Below are 26,336 nucleotides of genomic sequence, written 5' to 3'. Positions count from 1 at the left end.
TCCCTTTTCACCAGGATAAGGGTTTCATCCAATGGGTCTGGACCTTATTCTGTATTTACAAAATGTGCCTCTCAAAAACCTGCACAAGGTATTTATATAGAGCAGTTTTATTCAATTGCCAAAACTTGGAAAGAACCAAGATGCCCTTTAGCAGGTGGAGGGATACATAATCTGTGGTACATACATCCGGACAGTAGAATATTCAGCGCTAAAAAGAAATGAGCCATCCAGCCACGAAAAGACATGAAGAGACCTCAAATGCATATCACTAAGTGAAAGAAGCCCATCTGAAAAGGCTACATAGTCTGTGATTCCAACTGTATGACGTTCTTGGAAAGGCAAAACTATGGAGACCGTGAAAAGGTCAGCAGTTGCTAAGGGTCACGCGGAGCACAGAGGATTTTTAGGGCAGTGAGAATACTCTGTGTGACACTACAGTGGTGTATACATATCATTCATTACACATCAACTGTCCAAACCAACAGAATGTGCAACACGGAGGGAACCCTAATGTAAACTGAGGACTTTGTTGAGGATGATGTCCAAGTAGGTTCATAGGCTGTAACAACTGTACCCCTCTGGTGAGGGATGTTGATTAATGGGGGAAGCTGAGCACGGATTGGGGAGGCATTAGTGGGGATCTCTGTATCTTCTCACTTTTTCTCTGAACCTAAGACTGCTCTAAATATATATATTATATGTGTGTGTGTGTGTGTGTGTGTGTGTGTGTGTGTATAATAAAGTCTTAATGAAAAAAAAAGTGCCTCAAACCTGATGATTGTTCATCTAACATGTGGTAAAATCAACTGGAAAGAAGAAACAGAAAGAAAAAGGATCCCCAGAAACATATTTGATAACAAGTCAGTACTTCCTCATAATGACTGTGTGTCAGGTCATAGCACACTATCTTGGATTTTATCGACTTAAAAGAGAGGCCATTTTTTTTCTTAAATGCAGGACACAATAGACAAAAACACTGGACAGGGGAGCACAAAGCCTGCTTCTAAAATCCCTGCGTTCAGAACTCCAGATGAGCACACTCAGATAGCCCACTCTATCGAAGCAGTTCTACCAGAATACGAGTGGGTGAAAACGTGCCTGAGAAGAGAACAACATTTGGTGCTTTTCCTAAGAGAAATCAGAATATGTCTACAAAGCCATTTCAAGCACCCCATGCTGACTGCCAAGGACAAACCTGGACAGGTGACAGGCACTGCTCTTGCTGAACAGTTGCTTACGGAAGGCTGTGAGGGGCAGCCCATCATCCCAGAGAGGAAAGGAGGTGCTCTTTCTCATTCCTAGAGACCATTCCCCCCACCTTTTTATACATAAAGATCAAGTCTCCCTTGACATGATTGAATTGATCCCCATACAGCCAATTCAGAATATTCAGCCAGCTTTGGGATCAGCTACTTTGGGTGGAAGGGACTTAGCCGGCTCTGATCCACATTGGCTGATGTGACAACTGAGGATTTGAGAACTGATCAGGCACGCCGTGCCCTGATGCCTTTGGGTACACTGATTACAAAAAAGCCCCTCTCTGCATCTACCCACTTTCCGGCATGACTTTGCATCTTCCCCATCGAGAGGTGGAATCTTTCCCCCAGTCCTTGTGTCCTTGATGCTATGGCCGTTAGAATGTTGTGGATGTGTCATTGTATCCATTCTGAGCCTAAGCCTCAAGAGACTTTGGTGCTCAGGCTCCTGTTTTTGGAACCCTTCCCGACGGCCTAGGCTAGCCTGCTGCATGATGAGAGACATGTGGCCCAGTCACTCTTGTCACCTTGGCAACTAGTCAACCACAGACCTGCGCGTGAGGCCACCCTAGATGGCCGCCCTCCTGCTCACCCTTCATCTGGGCACACGCATGCACAAACCTGGCCAGGATCAACCAAGCCAACCTGGACCAGCAGAACCACCCAAATGACCTGTAGACTGTGAGCAACGAAAAAATGGTTACTGTTTTAAGCAACTCCATTTTGAGGTGTTCAGTAATACAGCAATGAATTACTGATACAGTCATCAAATGCAGCCAGAGCCCTTTAACAGCCAAGGAGAAGAAGAGGACAGCATTAGCAAACTGTGGCCAGTAGGGCTACTGTCTCTTTGCAAATAAAACTTTATTGGAACACAGCCACAGCTTTGCATGAAAGCTGCAATGGCAAAGTTAAGTCGTTGCGAGAGAGACCGTCTGGTCTGAAAAGTCTAAAATGTTAGTGTCTGTCCCTTTAGGACAAAGTCTGCTGATCCCTGGTAAAGAGTTTAATAGAAGCCGACAGTAAGTACTGTGATGATAATAATATTCATCATCCTGGCCTAATGAACTTGGTATAAAGATCTGATTTAGGAGTGAGGAGGTCAGAATTCCTGTTGTAAGAATTTTGGCAGGTTCTGCCCTTCTCTGGGCTTCAGTTTCCTTATCTGGCATTGAAAGGAGATGATTAAGAAACTCTCCAGTTACTTCCAAGGTTGATATAAGCCTCAGTTTGTTCAGACCAAATGAATTGAGGGTGGGGCCCAGAAATATCCATTTTCTTTAAAAAAAATTTTTTTTAAGTTTACTTATTTGAGAGAGGGAGAGCAAAGAGAGAGAGAATCCCCAAGTAGTCTCCACACTATCGGCACAGAGCCCAATGTAGGGCTTGAGCTCAAAAACCGTGAGATGATGACCTGAGCCGAAATCAAGAGTCAGATGCTTAACCGACTGAGCCCCCAGAAATAGGTATTTTCCAGACATCACCTGCACCGCCATCCCCAGAGGATTCACAGGCAAATGAAATCTTTAGAACCACTGATCTACACCATTCTGTTTCAGAAGGTTTGTCCATGGGACAGATGGGCAGAAGCACGTTTCCAAGGGATGCGATGAGAAATTACAAAGCCTATTCCTGCAAGGAGATGTTTTAAGAACACAAGTTTAGGTTTCCAGTTGGAATGTGCTTGAACAAATAAGTCTATCAAGAATCCAGTCATAATATCAATCAAAGGGAAGTCGGAGGAAAGTTGAGAGTGGGCTCATCAAAAGCTGGAATATTGGGGAGAGATGATGATGGTGGTGATGGTGATGATGATGATGGTGGTGGTGGTGGGTGGTGATGGTGGCATCTTCCACCCATAAACTAAGTGCTCTTATTAATGATTTTATTTTTTTCCTGCCATCTCATGGTATGATTTCTCTCTTGCGTTGTTTTATTCTTCGAGTACGAGACCTGGCTCTCCAAACATACCATGAGCTTCCCAAAGGCAAGGCTTTGAGATACACTTTCTGTGTAGTGCATGGTAATGCGTGTTTGGGCTGTGAAGTCAGACAGACGTGGCTTAAAAGTCCAGCCCAGTGACATGCTGAGCTCTGTGACCTTGGGCAGAGGAGCACACCTCTCGGCTGCTTTGTCATCTGCAGAGAGGGGATAGTAATACACCTGCACAATAGGGCCGCTGAGAGAACTGAGATCTGCCTGCAGAGCAGTTGGTAATGCCGTGATCACTATGCACACGGTAGGGACTTAATAAATATTTGACAGATAAGCAGACAGAGGAGTCTGCAATCCATTGCACCATTTTCATTGCCCTGAAGCAGTGGGTCTTAATGTGGGGGAGTGGTGAAGAGGGTAGACATGATTTTGCCCCCAGGGGACATTTGTTAACGCCTAGAGACATTTTTGGTTGTCACAACTCCAGGGTGGGGCGCTACTGGTATCGAGTGGATAGAGGCCAGGGATGCTCCCAGATGCCTTGCAATGCACAGGTCAGTCCTTCACTACAAAGAATTATTCGTCCTCAAAGGTCAGTAGTGCCAAGGTTGAGAAACCCTGCCCTGGAATCAAAAGCTTCTGTCTTTGTGCCCCAAATCTTCCGGTTGAAAAGTGCTAACTAACAAAAGAGAAAAACATGGGTTTGTAATTCTTTGGAATTAACACAAGGGGAAGAAGATGCCGAGGTTTTAGGAAGCCACGGTGTTCTTTGGAGGGTTGATGAGCCCCTGTTATACCATGCAATCATGACTTCATGCCTCGGGTCAGGAGACAACAGGTGCTTCTCTGGGAAATAGCTCCTTGAGTTTTGGGGGAAACGCGTCCCCTGAGCCCGGGCTGAGATGTTGTTGCACGCGCTCATTGAGAGCTACAGACAGATTTTATCAGGCTTTGCAAACTATTTGACATTAGAGCGCCTGGCTCGGTGAGGAATGGAATGGCTCAGTCCCAGCGGATTTGCCACTTAGCTCTAAAGCAACACGTCTGCTTTCTGTTATTTCTTCGCGTCAGATAGCGTCGCTGGCTCCAGGCTCTATGTCCCTTTCAGGAGGACAAAGGACGAGCTCAGCAGCCTCCGATGCGTTGTTGGCTCTTTGAGCCGTTGGCTTGAACTGAAAAGCAAGCAAGGCAGATGAGCCAGAGGAGGGACTACTTACACGTGAGCCTCGGGTAGCGAGGACGAGATGATGCAGCTGTGCACGGGGGTGAATGGGCGAAGTACGACTCCAGCGCCCATCTTCCTAACCTTGGCTTGGTCGTATGTGCTGAAGGAGAAGCGGAAAGAGAAACAGAGTGAGCAGTGAGCAGACGTTTTAAACACCTCCTTCTCTTGCCAGCGGTTATTTGGCAGATATGATCGGGCACCTACTATGGGCCGGCTCGAGAGATGAGGCTTCTAGAAGCAGCCCGTGAACAGATCATGGGAAAACCCCTGCTCTTGTGGAGCGCATATTCTGGTGGAGGAGCAAAGAGAATAAACAAGATAAGTAGGGAAAGGGTATGGTATATTAATATAGATCAGGGGTGGGACATGTTTTCTTCTTTTTTTTGAAAAAAAATTTTTTTAATGTTTATTTATTTTTGAGACAGAGGGAGACAGAGCATGAGTGGGGGAGGGGCAGAGAGAGAGGGAGACACAGAATCCGAAGCAGGCTCCAGGCTCCGAGCCGTCAGCACAGAGCCCGATACGGAACTCGAACCCACGAACCATGAGATCATGACCTGAGCTGAAGTTGGACGCTTCACCGACCGAGCCACCCAGGCGCCCTGGGACATGTTTTCTTAAATAGGGCCAAATATTTATGACTTTGTCAGACATGTGGTCTGTGTCACAACTACTTAGTAGAATGAAAGCAGCCATTGACATATGTAAACAGTATGCAGATGGCAGTGTTCCAATAAAACTTTATCTATAAAACCTGCCTTAGGGCTGGATGTGGCCGCTGGGCTAGAGCTTGCTAACCCTCCCTCCCCTGTGGGGCTAAACAGTGAGACGTGCTGTGAGGGATAAAAAACAGAGAAGAGGGTTCAGAAGGGCTGGGAATTACAATTTTAAATAGGGTGATGAGGGAAGGTTTGACATTTGATATCTGCAGAGCATAAGGGAGTGAGCCATTCAATGATGTCTTGGGGCAGCACATTTTAGACAGAAGAAACAGCAGGTACAAATGTCCTGCGGTGGGATTGTGTTTCAGAGACGGCAGGGAAGGGAAGGGGAGGAGGGGGGGAGAGAATAGGGGCCTTGCAGCTAGTCTTGCAGGGGACTTGGGCCTTTTCTCTAAATGAGAAGGAGAGTAAAGAATTTTGAGCCAAGAGAAGATGTGTCTGACTTGCGTTCAGAAAGGATCCTTCTGGCTGCTATTTTGAGAGTGATCTGTGGAGGGGGGCGGGTGGAGGGCAAGGCCAGAGGCAAGGAGACCAGTTAGGGGTATTGCATAATTCCAGCCTGAGAGAGGAAGGTGACTTCAGCCTGGCCATGGGGATGATGAGAAGTGGAAATGAAGGCATGGGACACAGCCAAGGAACTGCCTGGAGTTAGTGTTTCCTGTTTCTGGTCCTTTCCTTAAAGAGGCTTCATCCAGCTCTACAGACTGCTGACTAATTGGTTGGTTGAACCAGCCATGAAGTGTGGGGGATCTCAAACTTTAGAAGCGGGCACAAGTGTGCCCCTAAAGATGAGCCACAACCAGGCACACCTCTGCGGCCACCAGGCTGGCTGCTATGGGAAACCAGAGCCTCATGCTCTGCCCCCACAGAGAACATGGAAGCTTCCTCCCAAGCCAGACACCATCTGGGGATAGGGGAGGAGGGGGCTTGCTTAGAGAAGGGAGAAATAGCCCAGACAGGCAGTTCATCTTTGAAACCACTGGACATTTACCTGAAAAAGGCTCTTTCAAAAGGAAACATTAAATTACATTTAATACCATATTAGATTTTTTTTTCTCCACCATCATAGAGCAAATTATTTCATTTATGTGAAATACTTTTTTTTTTCTAGCAAGGCTGAGTCATAGGTTTTTATTTCTTTTTGCCTGTGACCAAATCTAGCCAATAGACACATTTTAACAAGCCTCTGTGTGTGTGTGTGTGTGTGTGTGTGTGTGTGTGTGTGTGTGTGTGTGTCTGAATCAATTGTGTTTTAACATTGGGAAATTTCACATTAAAATGGAAACGTTTTGGCTCTGAAAACTTGCAGGTTGTTGCCACTCTGGGTCCCTGTTCTGGCTGGCAAGAGTCAGGTGGCACCCAAGATCAAGGTTGCTGCCTGCTTTACCCTCAGTGTGGGCTTCTCAGTGGGTTGCCTGCTTCTTGCTCCTTGTCTGCCTTATTGCTTCCCAGGACGTGCAAGTTCCCTTAGGGCCTTTCAGTTTCTGAGCCTCAGTCTAAGTCCCTCCATTGATTGAATCATTGACGGGTTCCCTGGTTTATTCACTTCTACCCGGATTTATTGAACATCCCTTTGCTGGAGGCTTGTGGACACAGCAATGAATGAGACGGACCCAGCCTCTCCCCTCTGAAGCTTAGAGTCTAGGGACAGAAATGGGCTTGACCAAACACGCAGTTGTGATAAGGCTGAGTAGGAAGAGTATATGGTTCTTTGACAGCACAAAATAGGGAGTTGGGCTGAAACGGAGCCAGGGAATACTCGTTGGAGGAAGTTGTGGCCATTTAGAACCACATACCCCAAGTTCTTTGACTCTCTTCCAAGGCAGAGATGGCCGTACGTATCCTTCCCCTGGAATCTTGGTTTTGTGAGTGGTTGAGCTAACAGAACATGTCAAAAAGAAATGGGTGTGATGCCATTTCTGGGCTCAGGCTCTAGGAACCACAGCTTTTCTTTCTCATGTCTCAGGATGCTCACTGTTAGCACCCAGCCATGGCCACGCTGTGAGGAAGCTGACAGCCTATGAAGAGATTCATAGGGAGAGGAGCCATGGCTGCTGGGTCTCAACCCCGGCTGAGCACAGCTGACAGCCAGCTCTAAGTTGTGGCCCATGTGGATGCGCCATGTTGGACATGGACCCTCCAAGCTGCCGCGGTTAGTCATGGTAGAGATAGTCCTTCCCCCACTTGCCCAGATCAAGCAGCAGATTTGTCAGCAAAATAAGTGTTTGTTGTCTTGAGTTCTTTTCTTTTTTTAATTTTTTAAAATGTTTTTACTTATTTTGAAAGAGAGAGAGAAAGAGAGAAGGAGTGTGCAAGCAGGGAAGGGCAGAGAGAGAGGGAGAGAAAGAATCCTGAGCAGGCTCTGAGCGTCAGCACAAGCCCGACATGAGGCTCAGACTCACAGACCATGAGATCAAGACCTGAGCTGAAATCAATTTGACAATAAATTTCATATATTAAAAAAAAAAAAAAAAAGGAAAAAAAATTAGAAGAAAAAGAACATGTGACTCTTGATCGCAGGGTCACGAGTTCGAGCCCCATGTTGTGGTTAAATTTACTAAAAATAAATATATAAATAAATAAGTAATAAAAAGTTACTTATTTATAAATCAAATTAAAAAAAAAAAGAGTCAAAGGCTTAACCCACTGAGCCATCCAGGCACCCCTGTTGTCTTGAGTTGTTAAGTTTGGGAATGGTTGTTCACAGCAGCAGTAACTGGAACAAAAGTAAACAATCAGAAGGTTGAATGGGAATTAGGTAGGCGAATGGGATGGGGGAAAGCCCTCCTCTGGGGGGCATATCATGAGGGGAAGGTAGGGGAGTATGTGTGGCTGTGGCTGAGGGAGAAAGACAGGACTGGCCCATCCAGAGTCTTGTAGCCCCCTGCCCAGACTTTGATCTTTATCCTGTGAGGAATGGCAGCCATCCAAGGGTTTTAAGCTGAGAGCAATTTATGTCTTGAAAAAATCCCTCTGGTTTAGTGTGTATGGTGGGTGGGGGAATGAGGCGGAAGGGGGCAGAGGAGGTGGAGTGGGGACACATGTTAGGAATTTACTTATTCCTGAGAATTCGAGGACAATCCTGGGGTCACAGAGTTAACTAAAAAAATAGGAATGGAATCCAGGTCCCCTGATTTCCACTTGCATGAGCTCTTGATTCAGCCCTAGAGCTGAGGAAACCACAAATACATCGGCTTGCCCAGTTTTACTGGCTCAGTCATGTCCCCCAGTGGTTTAGATTACATAGAAATTAACCCAACTGTTACAGTCCTTAATCTCTGGTTTTCTGTCGCCTCTCAACCACAATAACAAGACAAATTCTACCCGTTGTTTTTTTCACCTTTTCAGCTGAATTTGCAACTGAAAAACGAGGTCATTGAGCACAGTGGGAAAGACTGCTAGCAGGCAGAAATCTTTGGGGACGTGCTTGATTTCCTTTTTCCCTTTGCCTACTTTGTCAGACTTAAAACTTTTGTCTGAAAGAACTGATCCTATGGTCTTGGATCCAGGGAGGGGAGGGGGGAATAATCTGTCCTGCTTTTATAATGCCCAAGATCAAATACCTCGTTAAAAAAGTATTTTAAACGAACACTTGTCTTTTTGATACTCCTGTGATTGGAATTATATTTATAGCACCTGGCTCTTAGATGAGAGATGCTTTCTAGCCTGCCTGGAAATTAAGATTTTTAGCCATAAATCTGAGGATTTTAGGTAATTGAGGCCCACAGAGATCAAAGTCACCTTATTGCATAGTAATAGCTAGCAGTTACTGAGGGAGTCTCCTTTACCAGGCTCTGTTCTAAGCAGTTTCATTCAGTCCTGAATAACCAGCCTGGGAGTTTGGTACCATTCGTAAGGGTGAAGGAGGCTCAGAGAGGTACGGTGACTTACCCAAAGTTAAATAGTCGTATGAGGGAGTCCTGTGCTCTTAACCACTACCCTGTACTGGTATGGAGAATCCCAGTGCTATTTTATAACCCCTGCTTCCCCACCTGCATTTGATGGCTACACTGCAGTCATGGCCTCCAGTTTTATTTTAATAACCAGACTTGTGCAGCTCATAGAATCCACCAGATAAGACACAGCGAGACCGATGTCTGTGAGAAGGATGATCTCATGCATATTTAAACTTATTAAACTTTAAATAAACCATGTCTCGCACACTGAAACATGGATGGGAGAAGAGAGAATTGTGTTCTATGACCATGGATTAAAACCCCATCCAAACAAGGGAGACGTGGCAACAGAACTATTTAAATAGCTGCAGGAGAATCTTTAATAGACTCCTCTCCCCCTTCCCCAGTGCCTGTTCCTGTGCCCATTCATCTGGGTGCAGCTTGTTCAAAAAAAAAAAAAAAAGCCATGAGTTCATTCCTTCTCTGTCAGGGAAAGCCTGCCAGCTGGCTAGTATCACTGGGAGTACCAGACTCTAAGCACCATCAGGCTCAGGGAAGGCAGACTTTGCACTAAACTCTTGGAACCCTCGTGGAAAGAGTAAGAACCCCCTTACTTGTTGAGTTACCTTCTGTCTATCATGTGCCCCTATCCAGTGAGGATCCTTCATTGGTAGCCCGGTGGGTGGCTGGATGCGGGTGGCTCAGGCCATGACTTGCTTGCTTTTTTTTTTTTTTTTTTTTTTACTCTGAAGATAATGTTGCTGACTTTGTCAAAAGATGACACCATCAACACCTTCTTTTTTCAGCCCTGGCCTTCCTAATCAGAAATGCTGGCCACCGGCAGTTCTGGTGGGCTGATACTGCTGTGTCTAACCATGTCTCTTTCTATTCAGCATTAAAAATCCTGCTCACGAATCATACTTCTGGGGATTCTATACAGTCTCTCTTTTCACCCCCTAACCAGGAGGGGATGGACATTGTGAGACAATAGAAGCCGTATCTACTGGTCTCTGCCCCTGGCTTCTGGGACAGAGCTCCTAAAATCCTTGTCACTTCCTAAGAGACAGTAGCACTAGGAAGATATTTTGTTCTAATATTTGGTCTTAGACTCTGGTTCTTGACACAGAACTTCTAAATCCTTTGGAATTTCCTGCGTGGTCGGAATGTCTTTTGTTCTTATGAGACAACTCTTGGTGGGCTCCTGGACAGTTTCAGGATGAGGGCTGGTCGCCAGAAAGACCAGGCCATCGCCTTTAGAAGCCTGGAACTTTCAGCCCCACTCCCCATCCTGCTGGCGATTGAGTTAATGATAGATCATGACTACGTAGTGAAGCGGCCATAAAAATCCCAAAAGTTCTGGCTTGGTGAGTACATCCGCATTACAGGAAGGTGGCACTCCTCAAATCCAGGGGGACAGAAGCTCTTGATTTGGGACACTTCCAGGCCTCACCCTCTTTATTGATTTACCTCTCCGTCTGGCCGTTCACCTGCATCCTTTATTATATAAGTAATTGGTAAATGTAAGTCAGTGTTTCTCTGAGTTCTGTGAGCCACTCTATGAAGTGATCACACCCGAGGAGGGGGGTCATGGGAACCCTGATTTATAGCCAGTCAGAAGTACAGGTGACAGCATGGGGCTTGCGATGTGGGGACAGTCTTGTGGGACCGAGCCCTTAACTTGGGGGATCTGATGCTACTTCCTGGGAGATAGCATCAGAATTGGGTTGGATGGTGTCACGGAGAATTGCTTGGTGTGGGAAGAAACCCCACACATCTGGTGTCAGAAGTGTTGTGAGTGTGGTCATGGCATCACAGTAAAGGGGAAACATGGCAGGAGTGTTTTTCCTTCACGTGCATCCTCATGGTGCTTTGTTTCGGTGCTCCTACCTTAATCCTTTTCATATCTCAATGCCCCCAGAGGCCCTGCACGTAGTAGGTCTTCAATATATAATGATTGGTTGTGCAGTGAGAAGGGAGCCTGGATCAAAGTAGCCTTCTCACCACCAAACTTACTTTCCAATTGGCCAAGATGAAGGTCCAAGAATATCTTGCACTAAGGGGCCATTGATTCCTCACTGAAGATCTTGGAGGGAAACAGAGAAATGGATTTACGTCTCACACTATGAGGCAGAACCTCATGAAAATCTCCATTAGATGTCTCTGTTCTCGAGGGTCCTGGGTGGCTCAGTTGGTTAAGTGTCCAACTTCGGCTCAGGTAGTGATCTCACATGGATTCGAGCCCTGCTTTGGGCTCTGTGCTGACAGCTCAGAGCCTGGAACCTGCTTCGCATCTGTGTCTCCTCTCTCTCTGCCCCTCCCTGTTCATGCTCTGTGTCTCTTTCCAAAAAATAAACATAAAAAAAATTTATAGACATCTCTGTTCTCTCCTAGTGGTGGCTGCCTTTTTTCTGTCCCCTAAAAGGTCCCTTCTGCTCACAGTCTTGGTGAGTCTTCTGGATGTCTCCATTCTGCCTCTTAGGTGAAGCACTTCTGCTCTTTCTCTGTATCTACATACTCCCTTAAATACTCCCTGCTCCCCTTAAAAAGACTTCTCTTTGGGATGCCCACTCCTTAAAAGGCATGGCATGGGGATGATAAATCTTAAATATTTTATCTCATTTTAGAATGGATAAGTGAGTTACTAAATGAATGCACAAATGGCAGGCTAGCTTATTTGGATCGACCCTTAGGGTAAAAATAATCAAGAACATTGGACAAAATAGCAAAAAAAAAAAAAAAAAAAAAAAAAAAAAAGGGAAAAAAGCAAAGAGCTGACACCAAGTGGGAATCTTTGAGCCAAACTGAAAGCCAGAGATGTAAGCAAGCATGGGTGCTAACTTGGTGTTAACGACATTTACCAATTTAGAAAAGGTTAACTTTTCCTTCTAAAATAGCACGCAAGGGGATGCCTGGGTGGCTCAGTCGGTTGAGCATAGGACTCTTGATTACAGTTCAGGTTTATGATCCCAGGGTCTTGGGGTGGAGCCCTCTGTGGGGCTCCGTGCCCAGTGTGGAGCCTGCCCAAGATTCTCTCCCCTGCTCACTCTCTTTCTCCCTCTCAAGTAAAGTAAAGTAAAGTAAAGTAAAGTAAAGTAAAGTAAAGTAAAATAAAATAAATAAAATAAAATAAAATAAAATAAAATAAAATAAAATAAAATAAAATAAAATAAAAAATTTAATTTAATTTTTAAAAAAAGCACACAGGGCAAGGAGGAGAGAAACCATAGCCCAGGGTCTGCACAAATGAGGCATCAAAGAAAAGGCCCTTCTTACAATAAGCTGGGAATCCCAAGGGCTGCACTTTCAGGAAAGAGTATCTACAAATGTACCAGCCTCTCATAGTCTTGCACTCGGGGTTTGTATCTATCACCTGGAACCTTGAGCTTTAAGGAGATCCCCGACTATTAGCATTCTGGGAAGTGAAACAAGCCAGATGCAGAAAAGTCACACATTGTAGGATTTCACTGATAGGACCCTTGTTTTTGAGAAGCACATATTGGTACTTCTCTGAGTTAACACTGCAAAGAACATAATTTGGGACATGTTGCAGAGGAGAGGGGGTATCTGCTGTGGATTCCGTTTGCTCTTTAGCCTGCAACCTGGCAATTTGGGTCCCTGAAGCCCTAGCACAGTGGCTCTCAACCTCGGCTCCACGTTGGAATCATCTTGGGGAACTTTAAATGTTCATTTATTTTTGAGAGAGAAAGAGACAGACAGAGCACGAGCAGGGGAGGGGCCGAGAGAGAGGGAGACACAGAATCCGAAGCAGGCTCCAGGCTCTGAGCCGTCAGCACAGAGCCCAACATGGGGCTTGAACTCACAAGCCGTGAGATCATGACCTGAGCTAAAGCCGGGCGTTCAACCAACTGAGCCACCCAGCACCCCCATTTTGGGTAACTTTAAAAAATACTTTGTCCAGGTAAAACCCCCAGAGATTCTGACATAATTGGTATGGGAAGCACCCTGGGCATTGCTATTTTGTGCTCTCTCACTGCATCCTTGAGATGTGGTGAGCTTAGGGTCCTCCTACTCTGCCATCTTTCCCTGGGCACTGGTATTTTAAAAACTGCCCAGGCAATTCTAATGTGTAGCCAAGGTTGAGACCACTACTGCTCTAATAGGACAATGGCTCCGGGGGCAGTCCATTTCTACCACATATTTCCTTTCTGCCTGCCTCAGCACCTCCTTTCCATCCTGATTTGTGCCTCATTCAGTCTGCACAAGCTATGTATCCCAGGAGTCTGTCCATGCAGAATGGCGCAGCCTAGGAATTTTGGTGTCACTCAAAAATTGGGACTCAAGGATGCTTTCTAACTTATGACCTTAGTCACGGGGGAACTAGGTGAGCACTTCTAAACTTTTGTCCTAATCTGTATAAAGGGGGTAATAATAGCACCTATGTAAGGAATGTTTTGAAATTTAGATGAGAAGATATGCATAAAACACATAGTAGACACTCATAATTATTGTTGTGGTTGTCACTGTCATCATCACTGTTGCTGTTATCAATGTGAATGGACATTTCATAATGGGCCAGTCTGTTGATGGTCCTCTCCCAACCAGAGAAAGACCTTTTTTTGTGGAAGGAGGGGGCTACTGTATTCAACAAACCAACAAACATTTCTTGTGCACCTGTTTTGGGTAGACACTGAGCTAGGATTTGGGGATGCAGCTGAAGGCCTAGAATAGAGATATTGACGTGGGTTAAGGTGAACCAGCACACAAACACCTTACAGGAACCCTGAGTCCAAATGAGGTCTGGAGGGGGTTAGGCTTAAATCCAGGAAGTATCAGGAAAGGGTAGCATTTAAGCTGGGCTTTAATGATAAGTAGAACTTCAGTTGGAAGAAGATGTGGGGAAGGGTATTTAAGGCCCAAGGAACAGCATGGGGAAAGGCCTAGTGGTAAGGGCAAGCCTGGTAAAGAGTGGGAAAGAGGCATATTTGGGGACCAGCAAGAGTTCTTGTATAGCTCTTGGCATCAGACGTGCGGACAGATATCTGTAGTAGAAGATGCTCCATTGGGTACCAGAAGGTGAGGCTGACAGGTAGGTTGGAGCGGACTAAAAGAAACGGTCAGACGCCACACCCCAAGATGGGGCTTCCAGTCTGAGACGGCTGCCATCCCTCAGCCCAACCAGGTGGTGTTCACTCTGGCCCTTCCCCGGACTGTGGACACTGTAGCTACCACCATCTACTTACGTCAAAAGAATATCACCATAGTGGACTTCTGAGATCTTTTTGGCTGGCTGGAATTTATGTCTTTCTTCCTCTTTCAGTTTCTGAAGGTACTGTTGCTTCTTTTTCAAGGCACTTTCCTCCTGCAACATGCTGAAGTAGCCACGGCCTGTCTTCACCGACCGAATCAGCATGCTGGAGATGGGGGGTGGGAGGAAGAGGGAGGGAGAGACATCAACAGAGTTGAACCGACCATTAAGTTGAACCTGGGACTAAGCATCTCTGAAGGGCACTCTCCTACCTGCAGGGCAGGAGCCTTCTTGCATTTGGCACTCCGGGGTCAGATGGACCTGACCTTGAATATTTAACCTCTCTGGTCTCAGTTCCTTCCTCATTCCACAATTCAACAAATATTTATTGAGCACCTACTATGTGCCAGGTACTCTGTTAGGTGCTATGAAATGGGCCTAATAATCTGCACCCTACAGGATCAGATACCTTCATGCATGGAAAGGGGCTTGTCTGTGATAATCAGTAGCAGATCAGTACTATAAGGCCCAGGCCCCTTGGCCAAGGCTGCCTTCTCTCAGATTTGCCTAAGTGCTCACCTTTGCTTCACATTTTCCTAGGGCTGCAGAAGTGGAGTGAATAAGGTCTACGGGGGCTTGTTGTGTTAGATGACATAAGTTGAGACTTCATGATTCTTTTCTTGCTGACTCAGCCACTGGTTTCTGATCAGACGTCTTGATACTGGCCAAGACATTCTGTGCTTGTTGGTCCACACAACTCCCCGACTTTGCCATTTGTCACCTTGGGGTTGGAACTCGGCAGCACTGTGCTGGAGAAGGAGTGGGCACATCTCTCGGTCTGTCCCCCTGTCTGACTCTCTGGGAAGTTGTCAGGCACCATGTTGAACCACCGCCATGTTTCCCCAGGCATGAAGATTGGTTCTGAGATTCAGTTTTATTCTTAAAATCCCTGTTGAACAACCAATGTGTACTAGGGATTGTGCTGACCATTGGGGACACAGTGATGAACAGGACCCTGGGTCTCTAAGAGTACATGGAAAGTCAGTGATGACGCAGAAAGATGGCGGTGGGAAGGACTCTGAGCTTTGTAGGAAGAGGGCACCGAATTCAGACCAGGGGGTAGTTGGAGACATCTTCTGGATGAAGTGACATCTCCTTTCCTTTTTTCTGAGTACCTCTTTCCCTCTCCTGTCTTTCCCTTGCTCTCAGTTTTGGATGGGAATATTCTCAGCAAGCTATCATGGTTAGATTCTGATGTGACCAATTAATCCTTGTTCCTTTTCTAGGAAGAGTTAAGGTATTACTGAGGGCATTTTCTTTTCAGCAGTGGACTCTTGTATTGTCCATTGGGAAAATGCTGGGAGGCAGGAGGTGGGGTTTTTCCAGTATTTTTCAAATTGCGTCTCACAGTGATAACTTTTCATTCATTTATTTCTCTGGTGGGCATTGCCTGAAAACCTGCTAGTCTAGACACCTGTGAGGAGACTGAAGTTACAGAAAGCAATAAGACAAGGCATCTGCCCCCAGAGAGTTCATAGTATCATAGAGGAAGCACACCCAGAAACATACACTGTGAACACTCCAGTGCAAAGAGCTACAGGAACCTAGAGAAATCTAAGAAGGCTTCCTGGAGGAAGTGACATTTGGGATAAGTAGGAATTTACCAGTAGGAAACATGGGAAATGGCATACGAGTGGATGGAATAGCAGTTGTAAATGTAAAGAGGTGTGTTAGGGACTAAATATTTGTGTCCCCTTCAAATTTACGTGTTGAAATCCTACCCTCCACCCCCAGCATGATAGTATCAGAAGGTAGGGTTTGGGGGAGGTAATTAGGATTAAATGAGGTCATAAGGGAGGAGCCCTCATGAAAGGGATTCTTAGTATCCTTATTAGAGTCACGGGAAAGCTTGCTTCCTCTCTCTACTGCCCACCCTGTGAGGATACAATAAGAAGCCAGCAGCCTACAACCCGGAAGAGGATCCTCGCCAGAACCTGACCATGTGTGCACTTGATCTCAGACTTCCAGCCTCCAGAACTGTGGGAAATAAATTTCTGTTGTTTACAAGCCACGTAGCCTATGGTAGTTTATAGCAGCTGGAATGGAGTAGGACAGGTGAGTCTGAAGATGGCCCGTTTAGGAAAGTACAAGAATCTTTAAAAAGCTGGAGCACAGAAGGAATGTGGGAGAGTGGCCAGAGCTAAAGCTGGCAACACTGGCAGGGAACAGGTGGTGCAGGGCCTTGGGGTCTGGACGGAAGTGAGCCCCGACCTGGGAGTTGCTAGAAATAGAACTTCTAGAAATGCTTGAGGAATCTGCAAATGTTTGAGTTTTCATGAACAGTTTTCTAAGCTAATGTAACAATACAAAACCCACAGAACATCCTGTTATACACCAGATCAATTCCATTTATACAAGCGTTTCCTGCCATTTCTCTTCCATTGACCAGTTGTGCAGTGCACAACTTTTCACATCTCAGCGTGTTTGTGGGTGTGTCTGCCAGTCACTGCCAGCCAGATGGCAGTTGTATTGTGTTTGTTATCACCTACACGCTCAAACTTGGTTGTTACTCCTAACAGCCTGATCGTACAACAGCCCCCTGAATGTTTTAGATCATGAGCTGGGGTCTGAAACATCCTTTTTCTTCTTTCTTTTCTTTTCTTTTCTTTTCTTTTCTTTTCTTTTCTTTTCTTTTCTTTTCTTTTCTTTTCTTTTCTTTTCTTTTCTTTCTTTCTCTTTCTTTCTTTCTTTCTTTCCTTCTTTCTTTCTCTTTCTTTCCTTCCTTCCTTCCTTCCTTCCTTCCTTCCTTCCTTCCTTCTCTTTCTTCCTCTTTCTTTCTTTCTTTCTTTCTTTCTTTCTTTCCTTCTTTCTTTCTCTTTCTTTCTTTCTTTCCTTCCTTCCTTCCTTCCTTCCTTCCTTCCTTCCTTCCTTCCTTCTCTTTCTTCTTCTTTCTTTCTTTCTTTCTTTCCTTCCTTCTTTCTTTCTTTCCTTCTTTCTCTTTCTTCCTCTTTCTTTCTTTCTCTTTCTTTCTTTCTCTTTCTTTCTTTCTTTCTTTCTTTCTTTCTTTCTTTCTTTCTTTCCTTCTTTCTCTTTCTTTCTCTTTTCTTTCTTTCTTTCTTTCTTTCTTTCTTTCTTTCTTTCTTTCTTTCTTTCTTTCTTTCTTTCTTTCTTTCACATTTCCTTATAATCAAGGCAGTGCCAATATCAAACTTTGCAGACTGGGGGTCGGCAGCTAGGAAGAGACTCTTGGAGACAATAGCAAAGCATCCTTTTAAGAAATGCTGCATCCAGAATGGTTGACTCGGAGTGGAACCGTGTGATTCAGAAGAGCTGGGCTCTAAATGTTTGACGTTTGACGAAGACGTTTGACGAAAACCTTAAGCAATGTGTTTTCTCTTATAGTTTCCCCTTTTATGCAAACAGAGAGCGATCTATAAAAAATTGTCTAGGACAGTTAAGAAGAGCTTTTAAAAATTAGGACACCCTGTTTTTAGGAAATAAAAATTCTAAAGGATAAGCAAGCATTGTCTTAATTTAATTGACAGTGTTTTTATTTCACTCTGTTTTAAGTGATGTGTCTTAGCTTCAATGGCAGCTGAGACGAAATAATGGTATTTTGAGTTTCTTATAAATATGTCAGTGTCAGGTCATCAGTGATCTTCTTCTGAACTTAGACCCTGCTTCTTAGCTCCTGTCAACTCTTCTGAGTGTCTACACTACATGTCACATGTCCAACCCAGCCAGCCGATTGCAGGCAGGGATCGGGCATTGTCTGCCCAGTTCATATTCTTGTCACAGCAAAATGATCTCTCAGTTTCCTCTTAGTCAAAATTTCCCCAAGTGAAACCACATTACAGATAAATTTGGCCCTGAATTGTCAGTTCTAGGTGCTTTTGCCAGGCTTTTATTTATTTACTTACTTTAAAAAATACTTTTTAATGTTTGTTTACTTTTGAGAGAGTGAGCAAGCAGGGGAGGGGCAGAGAGAGGGGGACAGGGGATCCGAAGCAGGCTCCGTGCTGACAACAGAGAGCCCGATGCGGGGCTTCGAACTCACGAACAGTGAGGTCCCGACTTGAGTTGAATGCTTAACCGACTGAGCCACCCAGACGTCTGCCCCACCTGGCTTTTATTTTTAAGTGTAGGAATGCGAGCTGGTTGATAGGATGTGGAATTCGTGTTTGAAACAGCAGAGTGCTTCTGTTTTGCTTTCGAGCTTCTCTGAATCCACTCATCAAAGAGTGTCCTCAGGTTGCAACATTACCCGGTGAAGAGAAAACTGTTACCATTGGCAACCCCTTAATTTCACAAATGACGGTTTTCTTGCTGTAGCACAAACAACAAATGCAGAGCTGACCTGGGGACTGAGGCTCATGTGACAGCAACCGCTGTTGTGTTACTTCTCAGAGACCCCTCACGCAAAATTTGGTTCGGAGGTTGAAACTGACCCCACAGATGCACCAAAACTGTGTTGAAGCGACTTAATACTCATGTGATGAGGCTTTGTGGGCAGAGCAGGAAAGGCTCCCAAACAGGTCTGAAATCATGGAAGGTTGACTGCTTAGGGTTCTGTCATGGTCAGGGAGTGGGGCTGGGGTGAGCGGTCCCTGGTCTGTGGCTTGAGCTTCCCTCCGGCACCTGGACTTCCTTATTAGCTTGCCCAGACGTGGACAGAAGAGCAAGAAGTGGGGGGCGCTTGAAAGCTGTCAACGGTCACACGTCAAAAATGGAGTCAGATTCCTTATTGCATTCATTCACACCCAACTCGCTGCATCATTATCAACCATTCGACAAAAATGTATCGAGTGCTTTGCCGGGTGCCTGCCAGGCTCCATTCTAGGTGCTGAGATAACAGCAGCAAACAAAAGAGCCACAAAATTCCTGCCCTCATGAAGCTCATATTCCAGGGGGAGTGGAGACAGACAAGCACAACGAAGTAAACTGTAGGCAGTATGCTAAGTGCTGTGGAGGAACATAAAGTGGGGGCATGAGGAGAGTGACTGCCAGGGGTGGGGAGGTTTGATCCACTAAAGGTTTTGCTGAGAAGGTGTCATGCCAGTTTCTGGGGGAAGAGTGTTTCAAGTAAAGGGAATATAGCATATGCAAAGGCCCTGGGCAAGTCCAGTTAGATTAAGAAAGTTTAATTTTCATTGGATAAAATGTGATATTGCACCATCCATGTGTGCTACTGGTATATTGTATTTGCTTTAAATTAAAAAAAAATTTTTTTTATTTATTTTTGAGAGAGAGGGGGGTGGAAGGGGCAGAGAGAGAGAGGAAGCTCCGAAGCAGGCTCCAGGCTCTGAGCTGGCAGCACAGAGCCTAGTGTGGGGCTCGAACTCACGGACCTTTAGATCACGACCTGAGCTGAGGTCGGACGGTTAACCGACTAAGCCACCCAGGCGTCCCTGTATTTGCTTTAGATATTGGTGTTCTCTTTAAGATTTATGGCGGAATGGTCTTGCTCTAAAAAAAGGAAGGAAGGAAAGAGGTGGGGGGGAGAAGGAGGGAAGGAAGGAAAGGAGGGGGGGAGGAAGAAACTGCTGCTCTGGGCACCTGTTGCCTCCCCACAGCCTTGTTCCTGGGTGCTACTCCAGGAGGCAGTAGATTTTGCCATTTTAATTAAGAAGCTCATTGCTAATCACTCAATCTAACATCCTCTTGTGCAGTAACAGAGCTGTAGAGGCCCCTTTCTGCCATTGGACTTCAGGAAGACTTAAGTATGTAATAAATCATGCAGATAAGAGGCCTTTGTATTGAACTAGGCAGTGATGTGCTTTCACGTCTGTGGTAGAACTCAGCCACACCCTCCCAACCCCCTCACTTCTGGATGCATGAATTAATTGATTTATCCTCACAGTAGCTCCGTGTTGTAGGTACTGCTGTTGTCACTGGGTCTCAACCCAGTGGATTGAATGGGTGGAGTCCAGCAGTCAGTGTGCTGCTTTATAGAATGTCAGGATGTTTCCGTTAGAAAGTCTCACCTGCCTTCCCTGGAAATCACTTTCATTGACTTTAGAGAGTCTGTGGGCCACTGGGTCCTTGACTGACTTGAGAGGATTGTCATTGACTGGCTGGTGTCACAGCGCCCCTTGAGCTATGAAACCTCCCTTGGTGTCCTCTAGATTCCTTTAGGGAGTGAAAGTTGTCACTGAAAGCTGTCTGTCCCAGGACACACCATGGTCTTTAGGGGCAGGGAGTGGGGACAGGCATGGAGAAGACTCATCATGTGTGTTTACTGTGCACAACAGTGGAGGGGGTTCCACTGACACGGGACAGACCTGGCCACTTTGGTGGGCTTTGGGCTCTGATTTCAGTCTGATGGGACAAAAGCCTCTGTCTTCCCCTGAAGAACCTATAACTAACTAGATCCTGAAAGATATGTATTATGGATTGAATTGTGTTTTCCCACAATTCACAGGCTGAAGCCTTAACTCCCAGTATCTCAGAAAGTGACCTTCTAAGGTCACTGCTGATGCAATTAGTTAAGATGAGGTCATGCTGGAGTAGGGTGGGCCCCTCATTCCAAGATGACTGCTGTCCTTATAAAAAGGGGAAATTTGGGGCCACCTGGGGGGCTCAGTCGGTTAAGCATCTGACTCTTGATTTCGGCTCAGGTCGCGATCTCACGGTTCATGGGACCGAGCCCTGCGTTGGGCTCTGTGCTGACATCGTGGAACCTGCTAGGGATTCTCTCTCTCCCCCTCTCTCTCTCTGCCCCTCCCCCACTCATGCATGTGCACTCTCTCTCTCTCTCTCTCTCTCTCTCTCTCTCAAATATTTTTTTTAAAAAGGGGGAAATTTGGACACAGGCAAGCACATGGGGAGAATATGAAGCCATATGAAGATGAAGGCAGAGATCGGGGCAGTGTTCCCACAGGAAGGAGCACCAAACACGGCTTGCAAACCATGAGTAGCTGGGTGGAGGCATAGAACAGAGTCCCCCTCACAGGCCTCAGAAGGAACCAACCCCGCTGACACACTGATCTTGGACTTCTAGGCTCCAGAAGTGTGAGACAACACATCTCTGTGGCTGAGCCACCCGGCTGGTGGTGCTTTGTTATGGCAATGCCAGCAAACTGTTACATAGTGTGATCAGATATCTAGGCCGGCACGCATGGGACAGCCAGCCTCACTGTGTTGTCTTTGTCCATGAGGGTTAACAACGTCCTTCTTAAATTAATTTATAAAAAGTGGCAGATTGGGGCGCCTGGGTGGCGCAGTCGGTTAAGCGTCCAACTTCAGCCAGGTCACGATCTCGCGGTCCGTGAGTTCGAGCCCTGCGTCGGGCTCTGGGCTGATGGCTCAGAGCCTGGAGCCTGTTTCTGATTCTGTGTCTCCCTCTCTCTCTCTGCCCCTCCCCCGTTCATGCTCTGTCTCTCTCTGTCCCAAAAATAAATAAACGTTGAAAAAAAAATTAAAAAAAAAAAGTGGCAGATTGATGGTCCATGCCACAGTAAAGAAAAAGGGCTTGAACATTATGTGGCATGCCTTAGGCTGGACACCTGTTAAGTGTCAGACTCTGCATCAGGCACTGATTATAACGTGTTAAGTTCTGTTCGGGACATTGGCATTGCAAAGGTGAACGCATCCTCAGAGGATTCACAGTCTTCGCCTCTGAGACTTAGTTATGCATTTTTTTATTGTAATTAAGAGGTTGGTGAGAGATTTGTTTGACTCCTTTATGCCCTTATTCCAAAAAAAGTATTAGAGGCAGAAAATTCAGAACAAAACAACAACAACAAAAAAAGGGATAAAGGCAGGAAAAGCAAGAAGGCAAAAAATCAGATAAGACAGGTGTCAAAACCTGTACCACATTGGGGTGCCTGGATGGTTCAGTCGGTTAAGCATCTGATTTCGGCTCAGGTCATGATCTCACCGTTCGCGAGTTCAAGCCCCACATCGGGCTCTGTGCTGACAGCTCAGAGCTTGGAGCCTGCTTTGGGTTCTGTGTCTCCCTCTCCCCCACCCTCACTCTGTCTGTCTTTCTGTCAAAAATAAACATTAAAAAAAAATTTTTAAAACCAAACCTGCACCACATGATCTAGTGCACAATTTGGCCCTGAGCATCCTAGTGGCTAACACAAAAAGGGAAATACAATCCCTCATGTGATTCCCAATGACCGTACGATTTTTAAAAAGCTGTTCAGGAGATGCCTACTTATTCCTGGTGCTGAAACTAGGAAGCGATTTTTCTCAAGGATCTGTACAGGGAGGACATGCTGTGTAAAGCCATCTCTGTAACAAGACCCTAAGTGCCGATAGTGATGAATGCCTGAATAACTCACAGAAGGGAAAAGGGAAACCCAGCTTAGCCAATTTGAGGAATCAAGTTTTCTGTTGGAATTACCACCCCTTTTCATCCAAGGCAGCCAGACTCCCAGCTGCTAGATCTTCTGGAAAGACCTGGGTGAGAGATGAGCAGAGCTGGTGGGGGGTGGGGGGTGGGGCGGGTCTGGGCCCTCATGTCAGACACACCAGTCTATTCTAGGAATTTCAGGCTACAAGATGTTCATTCATTGAGCTGCGAAGCACTCCCATGGTACCGTGGAGGCCCATTTAAAAATGCTTAATATTTCAGCAAATTCCCATTTAATTCCCTTGTATGTTCCCTACATTTTCTCCATCATTATTGCTGATTACCAGGCTATTTGTGTGAAGGGAGCTATTTGCAGGGAAGAGCAGTATTCGCCTTTAAATCCACTCACCCGGGGCCTCCTGTTCACTGCTTTCCATGCTGTAAAACTCCCCTGGCTAACATCGCAAGAGGAACGATGGGGAGTAAAATAATTAACTGCATCAGGCAAGCGGAGGAAGCAGCCGATTATAAAATGGAAAGTTTCCTCTACCCAGTGTGACATATTCTTATCCAGTGCATGGGGATGGGTTTTTATTTTTAAGGGACATATGTTCTCTGTACGGGAGTCTGTGTGTGATCCCATGAATGGAGATTGCTCACTTCGGGAACAGCGTTCTCAGCAGGACTTAGCTCAGACCAAAGGGACAGAAGTCAGGAAGCCCAGGTTTCTCCCAGGCCCCTTCAGACTTGAGGAGCAGTAAATACATGGTGAGGCTTGCATGGAACAGCCTCTGCATGGGACCTTTGCCTCTCTCTCAGGCAGGTTTTAAACCTCTCTGAACTTTAGCCTCTTCATTTTCAAATGGGGAAAATATTAGCTCTTGCCTCGGAGGGCTCTTGGCAGGATTAAATGAGATAGCGGACCTAAAGAGCTTACTATGGTGCCTACCACACAGGACTCCGTGAGTGAGAGCTATAATTATTATTGCCAACTCGCTCACCGTCCTGAGAGGTTGGTGTAATTTACAGATGAGAAAACAAGGAAAGTGGTAAGTAAATGATGAGGGTCCGTAACAGCCGGAAAGTGGCAGAGCAGGCATCGGAAGCCAGGAGGGCTGGTTCCAGAATTTCTCCCTCTCCACCTGCATGCTGCAAGGTGAATCACATTCAACTGGAAGCTTCTAAAGCTTTGATTCAGTGGCTTAGTTGGTTAAGTGTCTGACTCTTGGTTTCGGCTCAGGTCATGATCTTGTGGTTTCATGGGTTTGAGTCCCGTGTTGGGCTCTGCACTGGCAGCGTGGAGCCTGCTTGGGATTCTGTGTCTCTCTCTTTCTCTCTCTCTCTCTGCCCCTCTCCCACTCATGCTGTCTCTGTATCTCTCAAAAATAAAATAAACTTTAAAAAAAAAAAAGCTTTGACTTTGCATATCTCCAGGCTGTATGTTGTGTAGGGTTCACCTCTAGGCCTGCAGACTAGAAACTGGTGGCTTACCTTTTCCCCCTTTAGACCATGTTTTACCCAATCCAAGATACCACCTGTAGTAGATAAAGTCAGTGCTCACATTCCCCCGTTCCCTGTATTCAAGGGTGGAGTGTACTTCCCAGCCCCCTGGCTTTTGGCTTTCATGTAACTTCCTTGGCCTATGGAAGTTAGCAGATATGACTTGAACAGAAGCTTGAAATAAGCTTGTTCAGTTGGCCCCATGACAATAACAAAACCCACTATTTTGCTGAACCCAGAAGAATGAGAAAGACATGGGGAACAGAACTGAACTCAGCTAATCTCAGCCGAGATTGGCCAAACCCCAGTTAACCTACAGACACATGAACAAGGAAGAAATACTTACTGAAAATTGCTGAGTTTGGGGAAGCTCGTTACATAGCATTATGGTGAAAATAGCTGACCGATACATTATCTATTATAAGACGCACTATTATTTTTGAACCACAAAGAGAAACCCAGGCCAATTAAATTAAGATATAATTGTACATTACATCTCCAGCTCAGAGATGTTAAAATGTGAGAAAAAAAAAATGCTCCTTTTCGATATGATAAAATATGGTATTAAGAAGGAAATTGCCTCAGACCTGAGAAAAGATGGTCCGGAACAGACCTTAGATCATAAAGTAATTAACAGCCCCTTCTGAGAAGTATCTAGCATACTTGATGACACATTTGAGCAAATTTCTGATATCTTCTGATGAGTTGAAGAGCCCTTTCTGGGTGTTAGATTTACCCACACAGCTGGCCCATCAGATTTGTAACAAGTCTGTTAACCTTTAGCTGTTCGTCCTTTTGAGTGATGCTTTGTAGCTCCTTGCTACTCCAAGTGCTGTGGTCCTTGGACCAGCAGCATCAGCATCACCTGGGGCACCGGGGTGGCTCAGTTGATTGAGCGTCTGACTCTTGATTTCAGCTCAGGTCATGATCTCACAGTTTTGTGAGTTCAAGTCCCACATCAGGTTCCATGCACTGACCTCGTGGAGCCTGCTTGGGATTCTCTCCTCTCTCTCTCTCTCTGCCCCTCCGCCCGCATGCTCTCTCTCTCTCTCTTTCTCAAAATAAATAAATAAATAAACTTAAAAAAGAAAGATAGAAAGAAAGGCAGAATCTCGGGTCCCCACTCAAACCTCGTGAATGAGAATCTGCATTTTAATAGGACCCGCAGGTGATTCATGTACACATTGAAGTTCAAGATGCATTGTTAGTCCAACTGTCCCCTTTCCCCTATTAAAAACAAGCCAACAAAATAAAACAAAACATTCTCCAAAAAGAGATCTTTGAACTGGCTGTGTTAGAAGCCCGTTTCCGTTGCTACAGGTTTCAAATAGAACTTTGACACACGCTAGCTATCACTTCATCTCAGAAAGTTCTTTAAGCACATCAGTAGCAGACATGGTCCCCCTTTGAGGGCGTTCTGCTTGTGGGGAGGCTCCCATTACCTGAATCTGCCTCCATCCCCAGGGCCCTACCTGAGAAATGGGACTGAATGGCGTCAGAAGCAGCCCAGATCTTTTCACAGGGGCCTTGCAAAAAGCTGTGGGAGTTCTGGAGAGCTGGGGGGTGGGTAGCAAAGGGAATTCTTGTTCACCCTTTCCATCATGGTGGGGGGGAGGCATAGGATTAACCACCGCAAATCACTTTGTTAAAAGCCAACAGCCCAGATGTACTTAAAAAAAAAAACAACACCCAACTTTTAATGGTATTACGTCTCTGCATCCAGCTGGTTTTCACTCACATTTTCTGTCTCTGCCTGCAAGAAATATGAGGCTATAAAGCCAGGAGTGCTTCAACGGGAAAGGCAGAATGACATTAAAATGAACAAACACTCCTGGCAATCCGATTTCAGGGATGTCCTGCTCTTGAAGACGGGAATTGCCTACACGGGAAATTTTCACTTAACAAATTTTACTGTTTTCAAATAATAGCAAATAAATCAGTTTCTTTTCAGTTTGTGGAGGCTGGAGACTTGGAGAGCCCTCTTCGTCTGGCTGGCTGATGCCTTGCTTTGTCAGCCCACCCAGACGTATTGATTTCAGAGGGGGAGAGAGCACACCTGATGGAAAGAAGGGATCTGAAATGCCATCCTTAAATTCTTGAATTTTCAGGCAACCTGTACGGGCAAATTAATAACGCGGCCCCAGTTCAAACGCAGCGCCGAGCAAATATTTTGCATTTAAATTCCCGCATTAGAATGCCCTGTTTATACAATAACTTAATAAATCTAGCCTGGCTGCCAAATTGACAAGAAGGTGAGAATCATTCATTAAAATGCAAATACAATTGAGATGAAATTT

At 45.6% G+C, this 26,336-nt stretch overlaps 1 protein-coding gene and 1 long non-coding RNA gene across 3 annotated transcripts in view; one reads left to right on the top strand and one right to left on the bottom strand.

Annotated features, from left to right (window-relative positions):
* Window positions 1–26,336, top strand: part of LOC123381098 — a 263,344-nt gene that overhangs the window by 136,436 nt on the left and 100,572 nt on the right. The window lies entirely within an intron of this gene.
* Window positions 1–26,336, bottom strand: part of CCDC60 (coiled-coil domain containing 60) — a 162,733-nt gene that overhangs the window by 40,315 nt on the left and 96,082 nt on the right. For both annotated transcript variants that reach the window (XM_045041117.1, XM_003994742.6), the window contains 2 exons: window positions 14,236–14,406; window positions 4,409–4,516 (listed from right to left, as the gene is read on the bottom strand). In XM_045041117.1, the coding sequence (XP_044897052.1) occupies window positions 4,409–4,516; window positions 14,236–14,406 (279 nt within the window). The remainder of the gene's footprint in view (window positions 1–4,408; window positions 4,517–14,235; window positions 14,407–26,336) is intronic.

Source organism: Felis catus, chromosome D3 (genome assembly GCF_018350175.1).
Source record: "Felis catus isolate Fca126 chromosome D3, F.catus_Fca126_mat1.0, whole genome shotgun sequence".
In the NCBI taxonomy this organism is placed as follows: Eukaryota; Metazoa; Chordata; class Mammalia; order Carnivora; family Felidae; genus Felis; species Felis catus.
This window is presented reverse-complemented; position numbering and strand designations above follow the sequence as displayed.